Here is a 20,115-nt window from a genome sequence, read left to right as displayed (position 1 = left end):
CAATTTTAAATGTTCTTCAAAAGGCAATACAAATGTGTGTATCCATTTGCAAAAAAAGGGACAAGATAGGAAAACCTTCTCATTAGTGATCAAAATGTGCCACTTAGCAGCGTCTGTGTTGTCCAGAAGTGTATAAAAGGACATTTTTCCACTTTGCTAAACTCCTGTTGCATAATTAAGGAGTTGTTGGTCAACAGAGCCTCGTGGTCACAGCGGTGACATGCAAAGAAACCATACACCGCCGCTGTCATTACAGACGGAGCTCAAAGAATATCTAGCAACTCTTACTCACATCTCTTCGGAATTTATTCTGAAATGATGGTCTAATTCCTCCTCAAAGCAATTGATACAGACTTGTGACTGGAAGGACAGAGACTCTAATGTTATGCTAACATCACGTCTGCTGCCACATAAGGAGCAGATTTGCCCCATTGGTTGGTTGACACGATTACCCGACTTGATTAAGCCGTCAGCTTTTAAATATTATTTTCTTGTGCTGATTAGTCCACTGATTCTTAACCCTTGTGTGGTCCTTCGGGTCCCAGTGACCCGAAGGACAACACAAGGATTATGTACTTCCCTTTACTTTGTTGAGAATTGCTCTCTAAACCCTGTTTCTTGTAAAGTAAGTAAGTAAAGTTTATTTCTAGAACACATTTAAACACAGTTTAAGCTGACCAAAATGCTGTACAAACAAGAACTAAGTTGCTGTATTAACCCTTGTTTAGAGAGCAATTCTCAACAAAGTAAAGGGAAGTACATAATCCTTGTGTTGTCCTTCGGGTCACTGGGACCCGAAGGACAACACAAGGGTTAAAAGGGACTTCGGTTACGTCTACCATCATTTTTTTTTATATTTTTCCAAATTCATCACTTTCTTCCCCCTAGAAAGAGCTGAGGACAGTGGGATTGTTTTTTGTTCCTGCCATCTGTCCAGTCAAAGCAACAGCAGGATGAAGAGGTAGAGTGGGAGTAGGAGGTTGTCTATTTGGGAGGTGTAGGCTTCCAGCATGGCCACCAGAGTGATGGAGCCAACAATCCATGAGTAGGTGGAGTTTAGATTGATGCTCCCATCAAAGATGAGAAACACTGCCACGGCGATGATCTGGGCGAAAACAGACGTTGCGGTACCCTCCATGGTTTTCTTAGTGCCGGGCCAACGGATCTCCCCCATGGTGCTACCGAACACGGACGCCACGGTGTCTCCGACCCCCACGGCCAGCACACCTGCATAAGGCACCAGGCCGCCTGCCCCAGGAAGTATCCCCTTGGGGGCGCAGGGCCCGGGGAACAGCCATATGGGCAGGGACATGCCTATCAGCAGGTAAACGTGGGTCAGGATAAGAGGCCCAGAGTCCCGCTCGTCCAGGAACAAGGTAAGCAGCTGCCTGAGCAGCTGACCCAGCGGCCTGATCCGAAAATAACGCACATACTCCAGGAACAAGAAAATTGCCAAGCAACCCACAGACGCCACGTGAAGCAGCTGCCTGTCGTATATCAGTCCCGGAACATATGTGGCCACTACAATCAGATGGAAGTACTTCCTGACAACGGTCGAGGCCTGGTGCTTCTTGGACCCTGACTGGCGCTGGTAGTTCTGGTGTAACACAACACAAGTGGCCACAACAGCCAGAAACACCCAGTACCCCAGCAGACAAAGTCTTCGGTCATTTAACGTGATAAAGTCCAACAGCCACATGATGGGGTGCCGGCCGATGAACAGGGAGAGCCACGGCATGAGGATTCCCAGACCCAGAACGGCTGTCATCATGTGAAAGAAAAGGGATGACACCCAGGTCTCAGACTCCATGAAGCAGAAGAGCAGGGCAAAGAAAACACCCAGCAACAGCGAGCCCACCACTATGACCGGCAGGAAATAGTTCACCGGATCACCTTTGACCTCTGCCAGGTTCAGGGAGCGCTTGATGAGCTGGTTGACGATGAAACTGATTCCACCAACGACAAGAAGCGCCTCTCCAGGTGTGAAGCAGCGCGGCAGCAGGTAGAGCACGATCAGGCTGAGGTAAACGAAGATCAACAGCACCTCTAAGACCTCGATGACCTCAGACACCGTCAGCGTCTGTTTTGTCGTGTAGAGAATGGCGCTGCTGGCCATGCCCGCGATCACACAAGTGTTGGTGGGTACGGGTCTTGTGATGCCCAGCGCAATCAACGAGAGAAACAGAGCCAGCAACATGCCTGTGATGGTGACCACCATGAAGAAGCGCTCGAAGTAGACGTTCCCTGAGGCAGAGCACTTTTCTTTCAGCACCAGGCCCAGCAAAGGCATCACCATGGAGCCCGGGACGATGCCGCTGTTGGCTGCAGGACGGAACTGGAACACGGCACCTCCCACCCTGAGCAGACGGTCCCATTTGTGTTGTACGTAAAAAGCCTGGATGAAGAGGGCTATGCTGCACCACGAGTGCTGGTTCCAGACCACCATGTGGACGCACAGCAACACAGCCAGAACTACAGAGGACTCCACGAACACCGGGTTGATCAGCATGGCTGCAGGGTGGAGGCTCGTAGCGAGGGAGGAGGGTTGATCTGAACAGATGGTCTGCACCAACGAAGGCCTTCTCTTGTCACTTCCTCGGTCAGGCATACTTCATCGTTTGGCAGCCACTTTTGTACTTGCTAAGGATGTCTAAAAAAATAAATGAATAAATCAATCAGTGAAGTTACCCGTCAAGAGGAAGAATGCAAGTCACAGTCACAGAATAGAATTATAAAAAAAATAGGCATTACTGAATCCAGTAGTTGTAAGACTGGGTGCACGGAGTCCATGAGTCATCTTAGCTTTTCCTATCAGTGAACCTTGCTCATACTTTATCGGTTTTGTCATGAACCATGGCCACACTAAACATTAACCCGGTCAGCGTGAAATCCACAAGACTACCTTAGCACATGACAGAGACCCCCCAGGAGAAAGCTTTCTACATCAGCTGCAACCTTTAGTACTGTGGGGGATTGACTTTCTACTGGGCTGAATCGGCTGTGAAGGTTGTGTTAACACATGGCCATAACATTTGACGGACACGGCGAAAAGGAGAAAAACTCTCGCGTCATTTTGTCACATCCACGCTAATACAGTCCAGCGGGGCCCAGCACCTAAAGCGGGAAACGCGTCCCCCTCTGCAAGGCAAGGATGCTGCAACCTCGGACAGCATCAAGCTAGCGGCGAAATACAGCTGAGTTACCATAACGAGACAGAGAGCAAGAACTGCTGGCGGAAAGGAATTACAATCCAGGCTGACCAAGACAAGCATACGTACCACATAGGTGCAGTGTTATCTGGACGAAGGCGCGGTGTTAGGAGAACCGGTGCCGTCCTTTTTGACAGATTCCTTTCCTTTGTCAGTTGTCGCTTCTCTCACACCCAGACGGAGGGGGCCATATTTGACAGCCGGGTCACGTGGTACAACCATCAAAATATCTCCTACATTTCCCACAATCCATCTGGCTAGTGTATTTTTACTGCCTGGTAAGCAGCCACTCTTTCATATGTTTTTTACATTTATTTACGTTAAATAAACAGTTAAGGTAATGTGTCGTCAAGAAAGCGCATCGTTTTTTTTATTTAGCTACATTTACAAGCTAGTACAGCATGAACATGAACCACACATTATATTATGAGCATGCTTATAAGATAAAATAAAATAGACTTTATTAATCTCATACTGGGGAAATTCCCTTGTTACAACAGCTCAAAAAAATTCACACACATCAGAATAACATTAAATAGACATAGGAAAAATATACAAAAAGTATTATGAGAAATAAAAAAATAGAATAAGAGTAATAATAATAAAAGTGATAATTTGTACACTATAAACATCCTTATTATAAACAGACAGGTTAAAAAAAAATAAAAAATATATATATACAGATGAGTAAGTTGCAGATGAATAGAAAGGGCATATTGTCCAGTCGGAGGTGACACAGAGTAATAAATAAATAAATAAATATGCATAGTGCAGAATATTATCAAGTGATGGCTCATGTTGCAGAATCAGTTAGCAGTGCTACATTATAATGTTGTGTTAAAGAGTCTGACTGCTGCTGGAATGAAGGACCTGCTGTATAATATAATATGTGGAACAGAAACAATAATGATACTAGGAAAATGGTTGTAGAGGAAAAGGAAGAAGTTGCTGCTTTACGTTTTATTTAAAATATGTTTATGGAAAAATTAAGTGAAACATTTGAAAATCGGCGGACATCAATTATTAGGCTATTATTATTTTTAAAGATTATTGACACATTTTTTGCACAAACCATTTCGTACTCATAAAATACATCATGAAGTGCAGTACAATATAAATAAAGAGTTATGAGTCATGACAAAAATGTGCATGAAGACATAAAGAAAAACAATTAAGATATTTATTTAATCAGGTAATTGAATTATTTCCATAAAGTAGTTTAGTATAGTTTGTAATTACAGGTTTTTCAATGTGTCATAGTAAATATTTGAAATATATGCTTAGATATGTTTGTTATAATGTATTATGGTACTTTTCTCAAGAATGTCATTATATTGATGTAACATCTGGCTAGAAGAGAAATGAATGACATATTGTTAATTGTTGGAGGATTTATAACTGGTGAGTATTATTTAAAAAAGTAAATGTATCCTACCAAAAAACGGATTATGAAAGAATGTAGTGAAGCGTTATTTCACTCCAGAAGTTGGCAGTAATGTACCAATAAGAATACCAGCGAAGAAGAATGTGCCCACGACGGCGATGACGACGCAGCACAGCAACCAATCAGATGGCAGGAACGAAGATGGCGGAATCAGAGATGAGTGTCAGGTAGGCAGAATGGCAACAAACTTTAGCTAACGTATACGTTGTTTAAATAGTTGTTAAGTATTTACCGGCGAGTAAACATTTCTACACAACGTGTCTATTTATTAAGCCCCGTCGGCAGCAACATTTATGTTTGACAGTGTGTCTTTTGAGCTGTTAGCACCACGCTAACTTAGCTTAGCAAGTGCTAGCAGTTGAACATTTGAATGGCTTTTCAGCAGCGCGGTGTGTTAGCCGCATGACAACAACAGCATGCCTGTCGAGCTGACTCGTAAACTATAACTGGTTACTTAACTGGACGAGGAGTGGGCTCATGTTTCTAGTTAAAACGCCTCACAATTCGTTACAGTAACGGCAATGGTTAGTTGTGACCAAGAAGAAGAGGCTAGTGTTTGGGCAGATGACAATGACAAAGTACGTTAGCTTAGATTCTTTTGAATGGAAAACATTTCCTTTGGCATTTGCACAATTTGTAAATTGACCCACAACCCTCTTCTGAAACTAACTCAGCCTTCGACCTGTTGATGAATCAAATAAACTGGATTTTGCAGTTAGTTAAACTGAAAATGTGCATGTTACGGAAAATTAATGGATGTGTAACATTTAAGGAGGGTTTTAAAATGGTCGCAATACTGGTATATACAAATTGGGATGTATTGCATTTTTTTTTGCAAGTTGTGAAACTGTTTATTGATATAATTACCAGGCAGAAATGTTTATTTTTGGCGTATCTAGTTAAATGAAAATACTCATAGATGTTAAAAGAATAGCTTCTACAGTATAAATCTAGAAAAGTCAGTTGACTAATGTATATTGATGTAGATCGTCATATTGCCCACCCCATACAGATGAACTGATAGCTACTGTGTCATATTCATCAATGTATTTGCTAAAATATACCGGTCATTCTCTTAGGAGCAGTCGAGAATTATGGACTATACTGCTGGGAAGATCTGCATTGCGAGAGCCGGTATGTCTTCATGCCACACCTCCTTATGTATTATATATGCAAGAGTGAGCAGCTACTACAACAGTGGGAGGTTGAATCAGAGTTTATGATAGGCTTGTCTTGAGGGGGTTTATATGGTCCCATCAGTACTTCTATTCTTGCATGTATAAATAGTGGAATCATCTTTTTTGACAGAAATATTAGTATTAGTCAATAACCTTAAAAAATAAAATATATTTGTTGTCCACTCACAGCATATTGTTATTTAGACAGTACAGAAATGACACAAGTGATTTTCCCACTTCTTCTAATGAAATGTTTGACGGGCACAGGCTCAGATAGAGGCAGAGCTTGACAGACACTGGGACAGACTGCATCAAGGACTAACTTACTTTAAGCCACCCAGGTATGTTAGGTAATTTTGATCCTAACATCAATAACCCTCTTTTCAACAACTGAAGGGGTAATTGTTATTGCATCACTTGTTCTAGCTCATCCTCTGCTGCGAAGGTGAAAGAGAACAAAGATGTTGCGCAACCATTGAAGGATTTTGGTCTGAGGATCAGTAAACTGTTGGTAAGAGTTTAAGATTTCTGTTTAACCTAAATATGTGATTAACTATGTTCATTTGGTGGTGCATTTCATGATAATTTTATAATGATTTTATTCTTTAATAATGCTATAGGGTCTTGACGAGCAGCAGAGTGTGGAGCTTTTACAGTGCTACCTACAGGAGGACTACAGAGGAACTCGTGATTCGCTAAAGGTGTCTGTTCCGCTTTTGTAGATGTGGGAATTTGTGTCTTGTCGGAAATCTTGGCGTACTTGTATGCTGCATCGAAAAAACTGCCAGTTTTTACAGAAATGTTATTAATGTATCACCTAGTCGTTAGTTTTCAGTAATCCTGTGTGATTTAGTACTACAATCACTTATGGTATTGATTAAGGTCACCATATTTCATGAGGAACAAAAAAACTAAAATGTTGTAAGAATATGTTATTATGAAAGATATTCAGATGGTGGCTAAACAGAGTCTTCCATACAGGTTGTTCTCAAGGATGAGCGACAAAGCCAATCACTGCTGCTGAAGGTCAGTACAGAGATCTGCAGCCATTTATATTTAATGTAAAGTTACACTTCATTCAGCATGATAGTTACACTTTCATATTTAATCCAATGAGTATTGTGGTTTCTGTATTCACAGGTAGCTGACTATTACTATGAGGAGCGCATGTGTCTGCTCAGATGTGTCCTGCTCTTGCTAACATACTTTCAGGATGAGCGACATCCCTACAGGGTGAGTTGCAGCTACATTTGGGTCACATCAGATAATTGAAGAACACGGCTCCTCACACAATTGTCTGTGAAAATCTGTTTATTTGTTGTTTCTTCTGTAAAATAACTCTGGGTGTGTTTGTTTTGGTCCAGCCTGAGTACAGTAACTGTGTCAATAAACTGGAGAAGGACCTGGTGAGCAGGTACCAGTCGCAGTTTGAGAACCTCTTCAAAGCAGAAGCACCAACATGGGAAACTCATGGAAACCTCATGGTGATAATTTGGTTCATATGTTTGGTTCAGATCTGGTCAATACCATAATACTGTATATTGCAACCTAGATCTAATGTAAATACCACATATTGCTCACATGTTGTATGCTTGACATGACGGTCATAACTGATGGTGCCATTTGTTGATTATTATTACTTCAAGACGGAGAGGCAGGTGTCACTATGGTTCCTGCAGTGTCTGAGGGAACAGTCTCTGCTGCTGGAAATCATCTTTCTGTATTACGCCTACTTTGAGATGAGCCCGTCCGACCTGCTGAGCTTCACCAAAATGTTCAAAGAACAAGGCTTTGGTTTGCGGCAGACCAACAGACACCTAGTAGACAAGAGCATGGACTCACTGGTTGACCGCATCGGGTAAGAGCAGCTCATAGTGTCCGTGTGTATGTGAAGTTTATATGTTTAAAGTGAGCTGTCCCCTAAGGCAGTGTAAATGTCCGTTTGTGGTATGTGACTTCTAAGATGTATCTTTTATGTGACATTTCTGTACTGCAATTTCTTGTTACTTTGGGCTGACTGACATTTGACTGACATAAGCACATATACAATACATCTGCAAAAAACATTTAGGCCAATTTATCCAATACATTGCTTATTTAACTCATTGTGTAGTCTTTAATTGCTCTTATGTTTCTTTGCCCTGCAGATATTTGAGCTCTCTCATCCTGGTTGAGGGAATGGACATAGACTTCCTGCACAAGTGTGCCCTGGAAGACTGTACAGAGCAGCATCAGTTCTCCAGTGCTCCTGATGTCATCAAGGTCTGACCCCAGTCTCTAAATGCAGCATTCATAAATATTTTATAATGTCACCGTAGAGCAATCATACTCAACCAAACTGTGTGTTTGAACTGATTTTGGCACCTAGAATAAACCATACAGATGCCTGCTTGTTTTGTAAGCTGCTGAAATCTGCTGCTGGAAATCCAAATTCCTTGCGGGAGTCATCCCAAAAGGATCAATCAAGAGAAGTCTAAGTCTGAACCTTCATATTTCCTCTGTTTCTTCCAGGAGATGGATCAGCTGCTGCTAACATTTGGTGACATCCCTCATCACGGGCCAGTGCTGCTGGCCTGGGTCCTGCTGAGACACACTCTGCGACCAGACGAGTCCAGCCCTGTGGTCAGGAGGATAGGCAACACTGCCTTGCAGCTGGGGGTGTTCAAGTATATTTCAACCATGCTGAAAGGCCTTGGAGTCTCAGGGAATAACGTAAGAGAACACACACACACACACACACACACACACACACACACACACACACACACACACACACAAAAACTAAAGTTCCTAAAATGAGAAAAAGATCTATAACTTTTAATTAAAAGTAGTTAAGTTCCGATCTTGTCACACTTACTAAAACCATTTCACAATTTTGGACAACCTTTGCCTCTCTGCTGCTCCTATTACTTAAAACTGCTTAAATGATACTTTGTTGCTGTGTACTTCTGAATAAAGTTACAGAAGTAAAATGTCCTTTCACAAGGTTTTAACCCACACTCCATAGAGCCACAGAAATTTTATCCTTAGGCTTCATGTAATCACATGGGGCCTAGACCAGTCTGTAATGAGATGGCTAGAATGAAAACCACCTGGCAGTAGTTTTATAGTCAGAACCTGAGCTAAATCAGACTTCAGGTTTTATAATCATAACCCTCAAGCGGTGGTTTATATCTGCAGCCAGACATTGAAGTGAAGACAATGCACTGGGAAAATATAGTTCATCAGCTTTGCTAAAAGTTTGTTTGAGAAACCACCACATTTGTCCATCAAAAACTCATTTTTTCCTGTTTAAAATATACAACACAAACATACACATACCAGTAGGTGCCAACGTCTATTCTCAGATATGTATTTGTACTGTTATACTACATTACATTTTGTCTGTCACTCTTGGACTCTTTTTCTCTCCAGTGCACAGCAAGCACAGCAAAGATGTGTATCTATGGTCTCCTCTCATTTGTGATCACTTCTTTTGAAGAGGAAAGCCTACAGGTATACATCTAGATTTTACATGCATATACACATGTTCAACGTTCCTTACTCACATTCATATTTGTAACTTGCCTTATCATAATACATGTGACAGACTGACGGTGTGGCGACACAGTGCTCCCACCTGATCGATGCTGCCTGTGAGGTTCTCTCTGCTCCCAGTCTGGCTGAAGTCTTTTGGGAAATGGTGAGAAAAAACACAGAGGAGAAGGTAGAGATAAAATTGGATAAAAACAAAAATATGTCAACTTTTGATAATCTGTTCTGTTTTTAATCCAGAAACCGAACATGGGATTGGGAATGATCCTGGACAGTGCAGTCGGGATGTTCCCCCACAAGATCGGCCCACTGTTACAGCTTCTAACTGCACTTCTGTCTAACAAGTCGACTGTTAAAAAGGTAGATCTCACACATGCACAGATATACACACACTCAACGTTTTACTCTACTTTTCACTCAACTTTTACCTCTATGTGACAGGTATACAACTTTTTGGATAAGATGTCCTTCTACACGCAAGTTTACAAACATAAGCCCAATGATATCCTCTCCAAGGATGATGAGACGCTGTGGAGGAGACAAACACCAAAACTCCTCTACCCTCTTGGTTAGTTTTATCTGGTTGTTACTCTGAGATTTGAACACCCATACATAATTTAGTGTGCCTTAGCATGTCGGAGGACTGGTGAATTTTTGATGCTCATTTGTAATAGGCATAATTAAAGAAGATACGGTTTCTCTTGTGTGAGGTAGCTACACTATAACATTTCGTTTCAACCATCAGGCACAGGGCAGACAAATCTGTGGATGCCACAGGGAGTGCTGGGCCAGGTGATGATAGGGGGCGAGCAGGGCTACGTGGTTCGCTGGGACCACTCCTATAGCTCCTGGACTCTTTTCACCTGTGAGGTGGAGATGCTGCTCCATGTTGTTTCAACTGCAGGTACACAGCTTGTTGTTCATATGTTCTCACAAACATATTCTTAAGTGCTTTAAAGGATAAGGCTGTCGATATTCTATGATTTTGCTATTGTCAACAAATCCAGTATTTCTCAATTCTTTGACAGTCTTTAAAAACACAGACGATCTTTGTTTGTAGGATCAATTCATTGTTGGTTTTGGTCTTTCATGGGATTTGTTGACGGAAAGAAAAACAGAATATCACCAGATTTATCCTTTAACTCCCATAGGGGAGCAAAGTTACACAATGTTTGCAGTATCTGATGGTTTATTATTAAAATTTAGTAACTATGCATGCAACTAACCAAAGCTATCAGTTGTAATTATTCTGTTTTATAAAATGATATCCAATGATCACAAAAGTAATGTCATCAAACTGCTTTCTTAGATTGACCAACAGCCAAAAAGACCATAAATATGACATTAATGTTGTTATTAAAACAATTAACAAAAGTATTGTTTACTGTATCGAGCAAATGTTTTAGTTTTTTTAATTATGCTAAATTAAACCATTATTCCGCTTCAGCATGCCTTTGTTTCAGCATAATTCATTTATCGGTGCCTTTTCTTGTGCTAGATGTTATAGCTCACTGTGCACGTGTGAAGCCCATCCTGGATCTTGTCCATAAGATCATAAGCACAGACTGGACTGTGTCGGATTGTCTGTTGCCTCTCACTTCACGCATCTACATGTTGCTGCAGAGGTAAACTCACTTTGCAGAGACACTCATCCAACTTCAACTTAAAGTGTGTTTTATTTTGTACTTCCTATTTGAAACGGTCTCGATTAGAAACCTAGAATGAGTTTGTCTTCTCATTTGTGATTAACGTCCGTTAGGTTAACGTCAGTCATCAACCCTCCAGTGGACGTGATCGCCTCCTGTGTGAACTGTCTCACTGTACTGGCAGCAAGGATGCCTGGGAAGGTGGGTGTGCTGGGCACTTCCAGTGTGAACAGGAGGTAAACTAAAGGATTTAAAGTCACTTTTGTTGAATCCTCCTCACACACCTCCATCTATTTATTTGTTTAAATCTTCAGGTGTGGTCCAGTCTGCACCACACAGGTTTCCTCCCCTTTGCCTCCAACCCTTTGACCAGCATGGCTCAGTGTGTAAGGTGTGTCTGCTGCCTAATGTTTAATATGCCTAGCAAATATCAGACTTTTAATTGTTTGGGAGAAGTAAAAATATTGAACAACACTGTTATTGTTCTTTCCTAGTGCTGAAGGAATGAAGGCAGGTAACTATGGCAACCTGCTGGTCCAGATAGAGCAGCCCAGGGGGGAGTATGCTGTGACCATTGCTTTCCTTCGTCTCATTACAACCCTGGTCAAGGTAACAGTTGTTTTTTTTATAAACCAAATGAGATGTTTTCTGGCTACCATTTTGTAGTAGCAGCTGAACAGTGTTTTTATATATATATATAAATAAATAAATAAAGAAGATAAAGAAGATAATGTTATGTTTAAATCTATAAATGTGGTGTCCAGCTGCCATAATGTACATCATATCTCTCATCTCCTCTCCCTTTTGGTTAATTTCAGGGTCAGCTTGGCAGCACACAGAACAAGGGCCTGATCCCGTGCGTGCTGCTCGTGTTAAAGGAGATGCTGCCTACGTACCACAAGTGGCGGTACAACACCTATGGAGTCAGGGAGAGGATAGGTGAGGAATATGTCTGAAATGACAGTTGTAGCTAGTTTCTTTCCAGACTGGGAAATTAAAAGTGAGAACTGAATAAACACCAGCTGCTCTGTGTTGCTGCAGGCTGTCTTATTTTGGAGCTGATCCATGCCATTCTCAATCTAAGTCCAGAGGGAGAGGACCAGGGCAGGTAAGGATAAGTCTGTTGAGATCCAAGTGTTTTAACTCTATTACCGGCACATTGTTCAGTAAATTCAGTCAGGTGAACGTTTGAACAGACTGTTAGGAATAATAATTATGGACATTCGATTCTATAATCTTTACAGTTAAATACGGTTTGAAATTATTTTTAAGATTTCACATTAATATATACACCTGTGCTGGATGTAGGTTTCTGTTATTAATCATCCTTTGTTAATTAATATTAAAAATTGAATTTGACAGTTTATACTTGACCTTTTTTATAAGACAGCAGTTGACAAAACAATCTCAGGTCCACTTACTTGCTTATATTAAAAATGTTTATCTTAATTCTTGAGCAGAATTGATTAGTTGATTAATCAATTGCTTGATTGACGACAATTATTATCTGCATCAATTTTAACATCAAATTTATTGTCTGAGTCTTTTTTTCCAACAATTTTCTTGTTCCAGCTTCTCAAATGTGAGGATTTGCTGCTTTAAAGAAAATAGATAGTGACATTGAAATGTGTCAACTTTTTACACACTTTTCTGATATTTCATTGACCAAATAATTTATAAATAATGATTGTTGGTTGCAATGATTGCCCTGATTAATTCATTGTTCATTCATTTGTTCCTTACTGCAGCACTCCCACCTTGCAGTCTCTGTGTATCTACAGCCTGGCAAACACTGAAGCTGGACAGGCAGTTGTCAATATCATGGGAGTTGGAGTGGACACCATAGATATGGTCCTGGCTGCACAGCCCAGCAGGTGAACCGACAAGTGTCCATGCCTAGATTTCCTTATTATGTTTTCATATTTATCCCAAAACCGTCCATATTTTTGACATATACTAACAGTAGATTGTTTTTTGCTTTTCTCTGACGCTGTCCAGCTGTGGCTCTGAGGGTCCCGGTCAGATCCTAATCCAGACAGTCAAACTGGCCTTTTCTGTCACCAACAACGTTATCCGCCTGAAGCCGCTGTCTGACGTTGTGTCCCCTCTGGAGCAGGCCTTGACGCAACATGGTGGCCATGGCAACAATCTCATAGTTGTCTTGGCCAAGTATATTTACCACAAACATGACCCAGCACTGCCTCGCCTGGCAATCCAGCTGCTTAAAAGGCTCGCCACAGTAAGGACTTCTAATATATTCGTACAATTTGTTGTACATGATGGGTTTGTTTTTTGACAACAGTAAATATTCATAATATTTAACTGTAGGTGGCTCCCATGTCAGTCTACGCTTGCCTTGGCAACGACGCAGCAGCAATCCGGGATGCGTTCCTCACTCGGCTGCAGAGCAAGACAGAAGACATGAGGATCAAGGTCATGATCCTTGAGTTTCTCACCGTTGCTGTAGAAACCCAGCCCGGCCTCATTGAGCTTTTCCTCAACCTGGAAGTCAAAGATGGAAAGGAGGGGTCAAAGGTATGAACTGTAGGGACGTGTAGTAAAACGAATACATGTGTTTTGTTTTGTTATCTTTTTTCAGTGCTGCATCTGGATTCAAAATATCTATTTTTTTTTAACCTGTAGGAGTTTCTGCTTGGTGAATGGAGCTGTCTCCATGTGGTGTTGGACCTGATTGACTCCAAACAGCAGGGGAAATATTGGTGTCCCCCGCTGCTCCACCGAGCGGCCCTGGCCTTCCTCCTTGCCCTCTGGCAGGATCGCAGAGATAGCGCCATCTCTGTCTTACGTACAAAGTAAGCTCATTATCTCAGACCAAATTACTTCCTTTGACCAGGGGTAATATATTTAGAAACCCCACAGTATGATAAACACGCTTTTTTTTTAACACAGAGAAAGGTTCTGGGAGAATTTGACAACGCCTCTCTTTGGGACCCTCCCCCCACCTTCAGATACAACAGAGGTATTTTGCTCCTTTTTTTTTTTTTTTTTACACTGTGCTAATGATGATGCATGAGTAAGACGTTAGGTTTGTTAACTGAAGAATTGTATTTTATCTCCAGCCTTGTGTTCTGGAGACGTGTGCTTTTGTCATGAAGATCATCGGCCTGGAGATCTACTATGTTGTCAGGTCAATACCAAGTCCCTAATATAATTATAGTATTCCCATATTTCTCACTTTCATTTAGCTCATATCTCACCTAATGTATGTCAAATTGTGTCTGTGCTGTTACAGTGGTTCATTGGAGCAGTCTCTGAAGGATGGGCTTCAAAAGTTTTCCAATGCACGACGATATGAGTACTGGTCTCAGTATGTCAAGTCTCTAGTGTGCCACGTGGCGGAGATGGAGGAGGAAGGCATCAGTTCCTTCCCCGAGACCCAGATGTTGATCTCTGCCTGGCGGATGCTGCTAATTCTTTCCACGACCCACGTATGTTACCGCAAACACGATCGTGGTTATCAGGTTGTGATGTTTAGGTATATCCGATCAGAACTAGTTCTTATGTTGGACATCAAAAGTCTTTAAATAATACGTTAAATCTTGTTGGAAGGAAGTCACCGCTTCTGGCGCTATAAAAAAATACAACATGTTGGTTTTAGTACAGATATCAACCTCATGTTTAATGGAAAGATATGAGGGTGCTGTCAGTGTCATCTAGCTCTCGGCAAGAAAGTGAATGAGCCTATATTCCAGAACTATTCCTTTCTATTTCTTTATTTGGGATTGATTCATTTGTTTGAGCGTCCTGCAACTTGAAAGTGGCCTGAGAAATTAAGTAGTTTTTTTTGCTCAAACCCTCATCTGCAAATGGACCGCATACAAATTTGATGCAATGATGATCGGTATATTTTATGTTTTCAGTCTGACGTGATGCAGCTAACCGAGGACACGACCAAGCTGAAGCTTTTCATGGACGTCCTGGATGGGACCAAAGCTGCTGTAAGTCATCACGGCAGAACATATTTTCCCTTTTTAATTTCTCATTTATCTTTCATGCATTTCTCAGCCTTTTTTTTGCTTACTAACTCTTTCCGTCTCTTTCAGCTGACTACGCCCATGTCTGTGCCTTGTCTTCGCCTTGGATCCATGATGGCCACTCTACTACTCATCCTCCTCAAACAGTGGAGGAGGTGAGTATTCATGCATTTGATGGAGATGGTTTATAGGTTTCCTTAATGTCATAGTCAACAGTGCACACGTGACATACCTTCACTCATGTATCTCTAACAAACTCTGTTCCTGTCTCCAGTGTGGTAGCAACAGCTCCAGACATACTGTCTCCCCTCTCCCTGATCCTGGAGAGTGTCCTGCAAGCTGACCAGCAGATGATGGAGAGGACCAAAGCCAAAATCTTCTCTGCACTCATTTCTGTGCTACAGATTCAGGGACTCAACGGTAAGATACGTGTCTTCTGTTGTCTGTGTTTGAATCTAATTTGGCAGTGGTCTGTAGTTCAGTCTTTTGGATTTATGTCGATTAATTTCTTTGTCATCTAGGTGGAGATATTTCCCAGCTGCCCCAGCTGTTGCTGTCTGTGTGTGAGACGGTGAAAGACGAGGCCCTGGCCCTCATCGACAATACTCGTCACATGAGGCAGATGGGGGACACGGCGGAGGACGAGGACAGCATGGAGACAGACTCTTTCCGTGGCCCACAGAAGGACCAGAGAGATGGGGTGAGCCAAGGACACAAGACCCTGTTTGTAGATTCAAACTTTAAAAGCCTAATTTTGCTCCACACCTCTCCTTCCGGGGGAGTCAAAAAAGTTAGTGTCATATTCAAGCCGAGGATCTCAACTTTCAACATTTAGCTTCAATCTTTCTAGATGTCAATTTGTCATGTTTTTTTAACGTTATTTAATGGTGATACTTAATGTTGAGGCAGGAGAAAGGATATTTGAATATGAATTACTTTACTATTACTTTTATCAATACTTTTAGTTTAAACCTGCAATATGTTATTATTTCGCCACTTGGGAACAGCAGAAACAAGTTGTGAGGACAACTGACCTTTAGTTCTTTAGCTGCTAAATGCGCCACTGTGTTCACCAGCTGGTCGCTGACTGTGTCTGTCTGCTGTTTGGTGCTGAGCAGGTAGTGTACAGTGGGTCTTTAGAGCTTTTTAGCTGAAAACAGCTGCCTGCTGCATCTGAAAACAACGCTATGAGAGTGAACTAAGACAGTTAAGCTAAACAATGAACTGAAACTTAAAGGGGAGCTGCAGATTCAGGTAATAATCCTCTGTAGGTTCATCAATATGAGTGATACCTTTTACATTATCATTTGATACATTCTCATCATAGATTATAGCTTTCTGGCAAAAATGTACTGTATATGTCTAAGTAACATAACTGTTGTTCATCTCATTTTCAACAAAAACCATGGGAAATTAAACATTGCACTCCGCAACATTGTAAATCCAACATCAAGTTAATTTGTCACTGTTTTTATCAGGTGTGTGTACTAGCACTGCACTTAGCGAAGGAGCTGTGTCGCACCGACGAGGACGGCGAGCACTGGGTCTCAGTGATGCGTAAGATTCCTGTTCTCCCGTCAGTGCTCAGCGCTGTTGAGCTCAGCCTGCGATCCAAACACAACCTCTACTTCACTGAGGCTGCACTTCACCTGCTGCTCACATTGGCCCGCACGCCTCAGGTAAACACAAAACCCATGCTTCTACTTGAGATTTAAAAGATAAGGCTGGTGTTTATTATTCTTTTTGCCAATAAATACTGTGAAAAGACCAAAATCAGCAATGCGTTAGTCTGTCTCTAAATATTTCTGACTTCCCTACCCTCTTTTTGGCTCTCAGACATTTTTCTACAGCACAGAGCATTTTGCAGTATTGGGCTTTGGATACACAGACAACACTTTGTCCTTACATGTTTTTAAATCAATCCTTTACATCAGTTTAAGATGTCCAATATTGAGGGTGTCTTCATTTCTCCTCCAGGGGGCAGCAGCTGTTGCTGGAGCAGGAGTCATCCAGACTATCTGCCTCCCTCTTCTGAGCGTCTACGAGGTGTCTTCAAACGGAGCATCACAGGTAAAAACATTTAAATTAAAGCGATCCCTTTACAAAAAAAAGCATTTCTTAATGATACAGACAAAGCGCTTCATTAAAATGATATAATAATATAGTATGTCCATGTCGCTGGGCAGAGTTTCTCCCGCAAGTCCCAGGACTCTGCCTGCTGGCCGGGGGTGTACCGCCTCTGCATGTCTTTAATGGAGAGTCTGCTCAAGACGCTGCGCTACAACTTCATCAACGAAGCTCTGGACTTTGTCGGAGTACATCAAGAACGCATACTACAGGTATGACTGTAATGAAGGTTGTCAAAAAAAATTTAAACACTTGATTAATTGATTGCTCTATAACATTTTGAGAATGAAGGTAAATGCTCTAAATCTATGGTCAATTATTCAAAAAGTCTGTTTTGTCCAAATACACAAAGGTATTTAGTTAAGATAAGATAGACTTTATTGATCACACACTGGGGAAGTTCCTTTGCTACAGCAGCTCAAAAAGGAGTAAACCTCTATATATGGGCGCACGCTCTACCAACTGAGCTATACAGGCGCCTATAATACAAACCTATTTACACAATAAACCCCCTTATGTAAACAGACAGTATATACAGATGAGTAAGGTGCGGATGAATAGAAATGACATATTGCACAGTTGGAGGTGGCACAGACTAATAAATAAATATGCATAGTTAAATATCCCTACTTCTTGAAACTGCACTTTACCACTATAAAAGACTAAGAAAACCAGCAAATATCCACATGTTGCTGAAGCTGGAACCACTGAGTTTGTTTAAAAAAAAAAAAAGGAAAAAAAAAAAAAAAAATTGTTTATCAAAATTGTTGCTGATAATTGTTCTGTTGTACGACTCAACTCTATATGATTTACTTTAATCTGCCATTGCTACACTCTGTATGTTCTTCTCCCACTAAGTCCTTACGTCAAACAACATTTTTAATAATTCATTTGTCATTGTAACCACAGAAATGAACCTGCTAGAAATTGCGTGATTACATTGTAATTCCCTCAGCAATGTGTTCAGGGAAGGTGCTCACAAGGGAGCAAAATACAACAAGCAGTAATAAGACATTTGTATGCTGGTATTGTGGGTGGTTTTCTTGTTGACAATAGTATTTCTAATCTTCACGTTTACATTTCTCTCCCGCTCAGTGTCTGAATGCGGTGCGAACAGTGCAGAGCCTGGCATGTTTGGACGAGGCAGATCACACGGTCGGTTTCCTGCTGCAGCTCTCGAGCTTCTGTAAGGAGTGGCAGTTCCACCTGCCCAATCTGCTCCGAGACGTCCAGGCAAGTCCAGAGGAAAACTCCACATCAGCAGAGATAACAGCATAGCTCCACTGGTGCAGTGACCCTTCCGTATTCAGTTAATATTTTAGTTTCTTTCTCTCTCTCTCCCCCTGCAGGTCAACCTTTGTTATCTGTGTCAGACCTGCACGTATTTGCTCCACAGCAAGAAGATGCTTCATCACTACCTCCAGGTAAGAAACCAGGAAAATGTTTTACCTTTTTACTTTTTATGGTTGGACAATGAAAGGGACTGCAGCATCATTACATATTCATTCTGTAATGACTCACTAGGAGTGTGTCTTGCACAGTGATAATAATCAGCCAAGAAAACTTTGCTGCCACGAGAATCCAGTAAAAAAAAAAAGATGTTTTATTTATTCAGGTTTTACGTTTGCTTTGGATTTTGTTTAGGCTAAGAACAGCGAAGCGTTGCCTCCTGGTCCCCTTCCCAGGACACAGCGGGGGCCCCAAACCCCGTCTAAAGAAGCAGCAGGTGGAGGGGAGAGAGAGGAAGCGGAGCAGAAGGCCCTGCTGGCTGTGCAGTGCAGTCTTCTGAAGATCCTCAGCAAAACCCTCGCAACTCTGCAGCACTTCACTCCAGACTGCTGCCAGATTCTCCTGGACCAGGTCAGCCTGCTTATTCTGCTCTAAAGCTTCCTCCAAAATTAGTCTTTGTTTTTGTCCTGTGCCACATGTGGACTTTTGTTGTTGTTGCATAGACAATAAAAATGCCGATTTGTGTCTCGGCCTGTGTCTCAGAGTATGGACTTGGCAGAGTATCGAACCCTGTTTGTGCTCAGCTTCACAACTCCGGCGTTTGACCCTGACGTGGCTCCTTCGTTTGGAACCCTGCTGGCCACCATCAACGTGGCCCTGAGCATGTTGAGCGAGGTAAATGTTCAGTGTAATCATGAACGAGTTCAGCTACAGCCAGCCTGCAGCAGATCCCTGATTGTTCATATTCCGTTTGTTCATAGATGGAGAAGAAGAAAGAGCCAGTCTCCTTGAGCATAGTGTCACTGGCCTCATCAGATGAGATCCAAGCTCTGAAGTGAGTACATCTCCCTCTCGCTACCGAAGGTGTTATTTAAATTGATTTGCTTTCTTGCCGAGAGCTGATATCTGTCCACCAAATATTAGTCTGGCTCAAAGGATGTACATTGTTGAGGTTAACCCTTGTGTTGTCTTCCCGTCAACATTGAAAAAAAAGCTCTTTTTTTATGCCTTTTTTTTCAGTTTGTTTTAAATTGTTAAATTTTTCTTCCACACAGTTTCAGCGCTTATTTCTATGTTCCATATTTTCTGATATAGAACAAAAATTGAAAATGGGTCAATGTGACCCGAAGTCAACACAAGGGTTAAGCCTGACATCACACACCAAATTTCTCCTCCTCTCTTGCTATATCCGCTATCGTAACATAGCATCACGGTTGTGATTGGTTAAAAAAAAATTAAAATACAACCAAGCCAGAGTGTTTTTTTCACCCTATCCTAGAACAGATAGGCGATGTAGCTAGACCGTACTCCCTCGCTGACACACTGCTGTGGAGATGGGTCTGGCACAAGACTAACCATATATGAAGCTACAGCTAACACCCAGTTAGCTTAGCATAAACGGCAGTAAGCACGGGTAAAGAGCTAACAGTCTACCTGCCAGCACATCTAAGCCCACCAATTAACATGTTATAATCCGTACACAGACAGAGTCTGACGGTCTTTATGCTAGACTAAGCTAAGCTAACTGGCAGT

At 41.7% G+C, this 20,115-nt stretch overlaps 2 protein-coding genes across 3 annotated transcripts in view; one reads left to right on the top strand and one right to left on the bottom strand.

The window, feature by feature from the left end:
• Window positions 1-765: 765 nt before the first annotated feature.
• dolk (dolichol kinase) lies at window positions 766-3,395 on the bottom strand. Its single transcript, XM_039780532.1, has 2 exons — window positions 3,279-3,395; window positions 766-2,650 (listed from the first exon to the last, which is right to left on the bottom strand). The coding sequence occupies exon 2, from the start codon at window positions 2,606-2,608 to the stop codon at window positions 938-940; it is 1,671 nt and encodes a 556-aa protein (XP_039636466.1). The 5' UTR covers window positions 2,609-2,650; window positions 3,279-3,395; the 3' UTR covers window positions 766-937.
• nup188 (nucleoporin 188) overlaps window positions 3,395-20,115 on the top strand; it is an 18,096-nt gene continuing 1,375 nt past the window's right edge. Inside the window, exons 1-42 of one of the 2 annotated variants that reach the window (XM_039780530.1) lie at window positions 3,395-3,487; window positions 4,693-4,820; window positions 5,733-5,787; window positions 6,099-6,172; window positions 6,258-6,342; window positions 6,452-6,532; window positions 6,813-6,857; window positions 6,972-7,064; window positions 7,196-7,315; window positions 7,478-7,689; window positions 7,979-8,093; window positions 8,343-8,543; window positions 9,246-9,326; window positions 9,421-9,513; window positions 9,606-9,725; window positions 9,807-9,933; window positions 10,111-10,269; window positions 10,864-10,990; window positions 11,125-11,212; window positions 11,326-11,402; window positions 11,506-11,620; window positions 11,830-11,950; window positions 12,053-12,119; window positions 12,760-12,885; window positions 13,010-13,250; window positions 13,340-13,546; window positions 13,655-13,824; window positions 13,922-13,991; window positions 14,092-14,159; window positions 14,265-14,460; window positions 14,893-14,970; window positions 15,076-15,161; window positions 15,281-15,426; window positions 15,528-15,706; window positions 16,485-16,685; window positions 16,984-17,076; window positions 17,193-17,345; window positions 18,229-18,366; window positions 18,483-18,557; window positions 18,778-18,993; window positions 19,126-19,257; window positions 19,344-19,417. In XM_039780530.1, coding sequence (XP_039636464.1) covers window positions 4,780-4,820; window positions 5,733-5,787; window positions 6,099-6,172; window positions 6,258-6,342; window positions 6,452-6,532; window positions 6,813-6,857; window positions 6,972-7,064; window positions 7,196-7,315; window positions 7,478-7,689; window positions 7,979-8,093; window positions 8,343-8,543; window positions 9,246-9,326; window positions 9,421-9,513; window positions 9,606-9,725; window positions 9,807-9,933; window positions 10,111-10,269; window positions 10,864-10,990; window positions 11,125-11,212; window positions 11,326-11,402; window positions 11,506-11,620; window positions 11,830-11,950; window positions 12,053-12,119; window positions 12,760-12,885; window positions 13,010-13,250; window positions 13,340-13,546; window positions 13,655-13,824; window positions 13,922-13,991; window positions 14,092-14,159; window positions 14,265-14,460; window positions 14,893-14,970; window positions 15,076-15,161; window positions 15,281-15,426; window positions 15,528-15,706; window positions 16,485-16,685; window positions 16,984-17,076; window positions 17,193-17,345; window positions 18,229-18,366; window positions 18,483-18,557; window positions 18,778-18,993; window positions 19,126-19,257; window positions 19,344-19,417 — 4,946 coding nt within the window. In that variant the 5' untranslated portion in view covers window positions 3,395-3,487; window positions 4,693-4,779. Of the gene's footprint in view, window positions 3,488-4,495; window positions 4,821-5,732; window positions 5,788-6,098; window positions 6,173-6,257; window positions 6,343-6,451; window positions 6,533-6,812; window positions 6,858-6,971; window positions 7,065-7,195; window positions 7,316-7,477; window positions 7,690-7,978; window positions 8,094-8,342; window positions 8,544-9,245; window positions 9,327-9,420; window positions 9,514-9,605; window positions 9,726-9,806; window positions 9,934-10,110; window positions 10,270-10,863; window positions 10,991-11,124; window positions 11,213-11,325; window positions 11,403-11,505; window positions 11,621-11,829; window positions 11,951-12,052; window positions 12,120-12,759; window positions 12,886-13,009; window positions 13,251-13,339; window positions 13,547-13,654; window positions 13,825-13,921; window positions 13,992-14,091; window positions 14,160-14,264; window positions 14,461-14,892; window positions 14,971-15,075; window positions 15,162-15,280; window positions 15,427-15,527; window positions 15,707-16,484; window positions 16,686-16,983; window positions 17,077-17,192; window positions 17,346-18,228; window positions 18,367-18,482; window positions 18,558-18,777; window positions 18,994-19,125; window positions 19,258-19,343; window positions 19,418-20,115 lie in introns of those variants that run through there. The other variant, XM_039780531.1, reaches the window with a different exon arrangement.

The sequence above is a fragment of the Perca fluviatilis genome, chromosome 17 (genome assembly GCF_010015445.1).
Source record: "Perca fluviatilis chromosome 17, GENO_Pfluv_1.0, whole genome shotgun sequence".
NCBI classification, from domain to species: Eukaryota; Metazoa; Chordata; class Actinopteri; order Perciformes; family Percidae; genus Perca; species Perca fluviatilis.
This window is presented reverse-complemented; position numbering and strand designations above follow the sequence as displayed.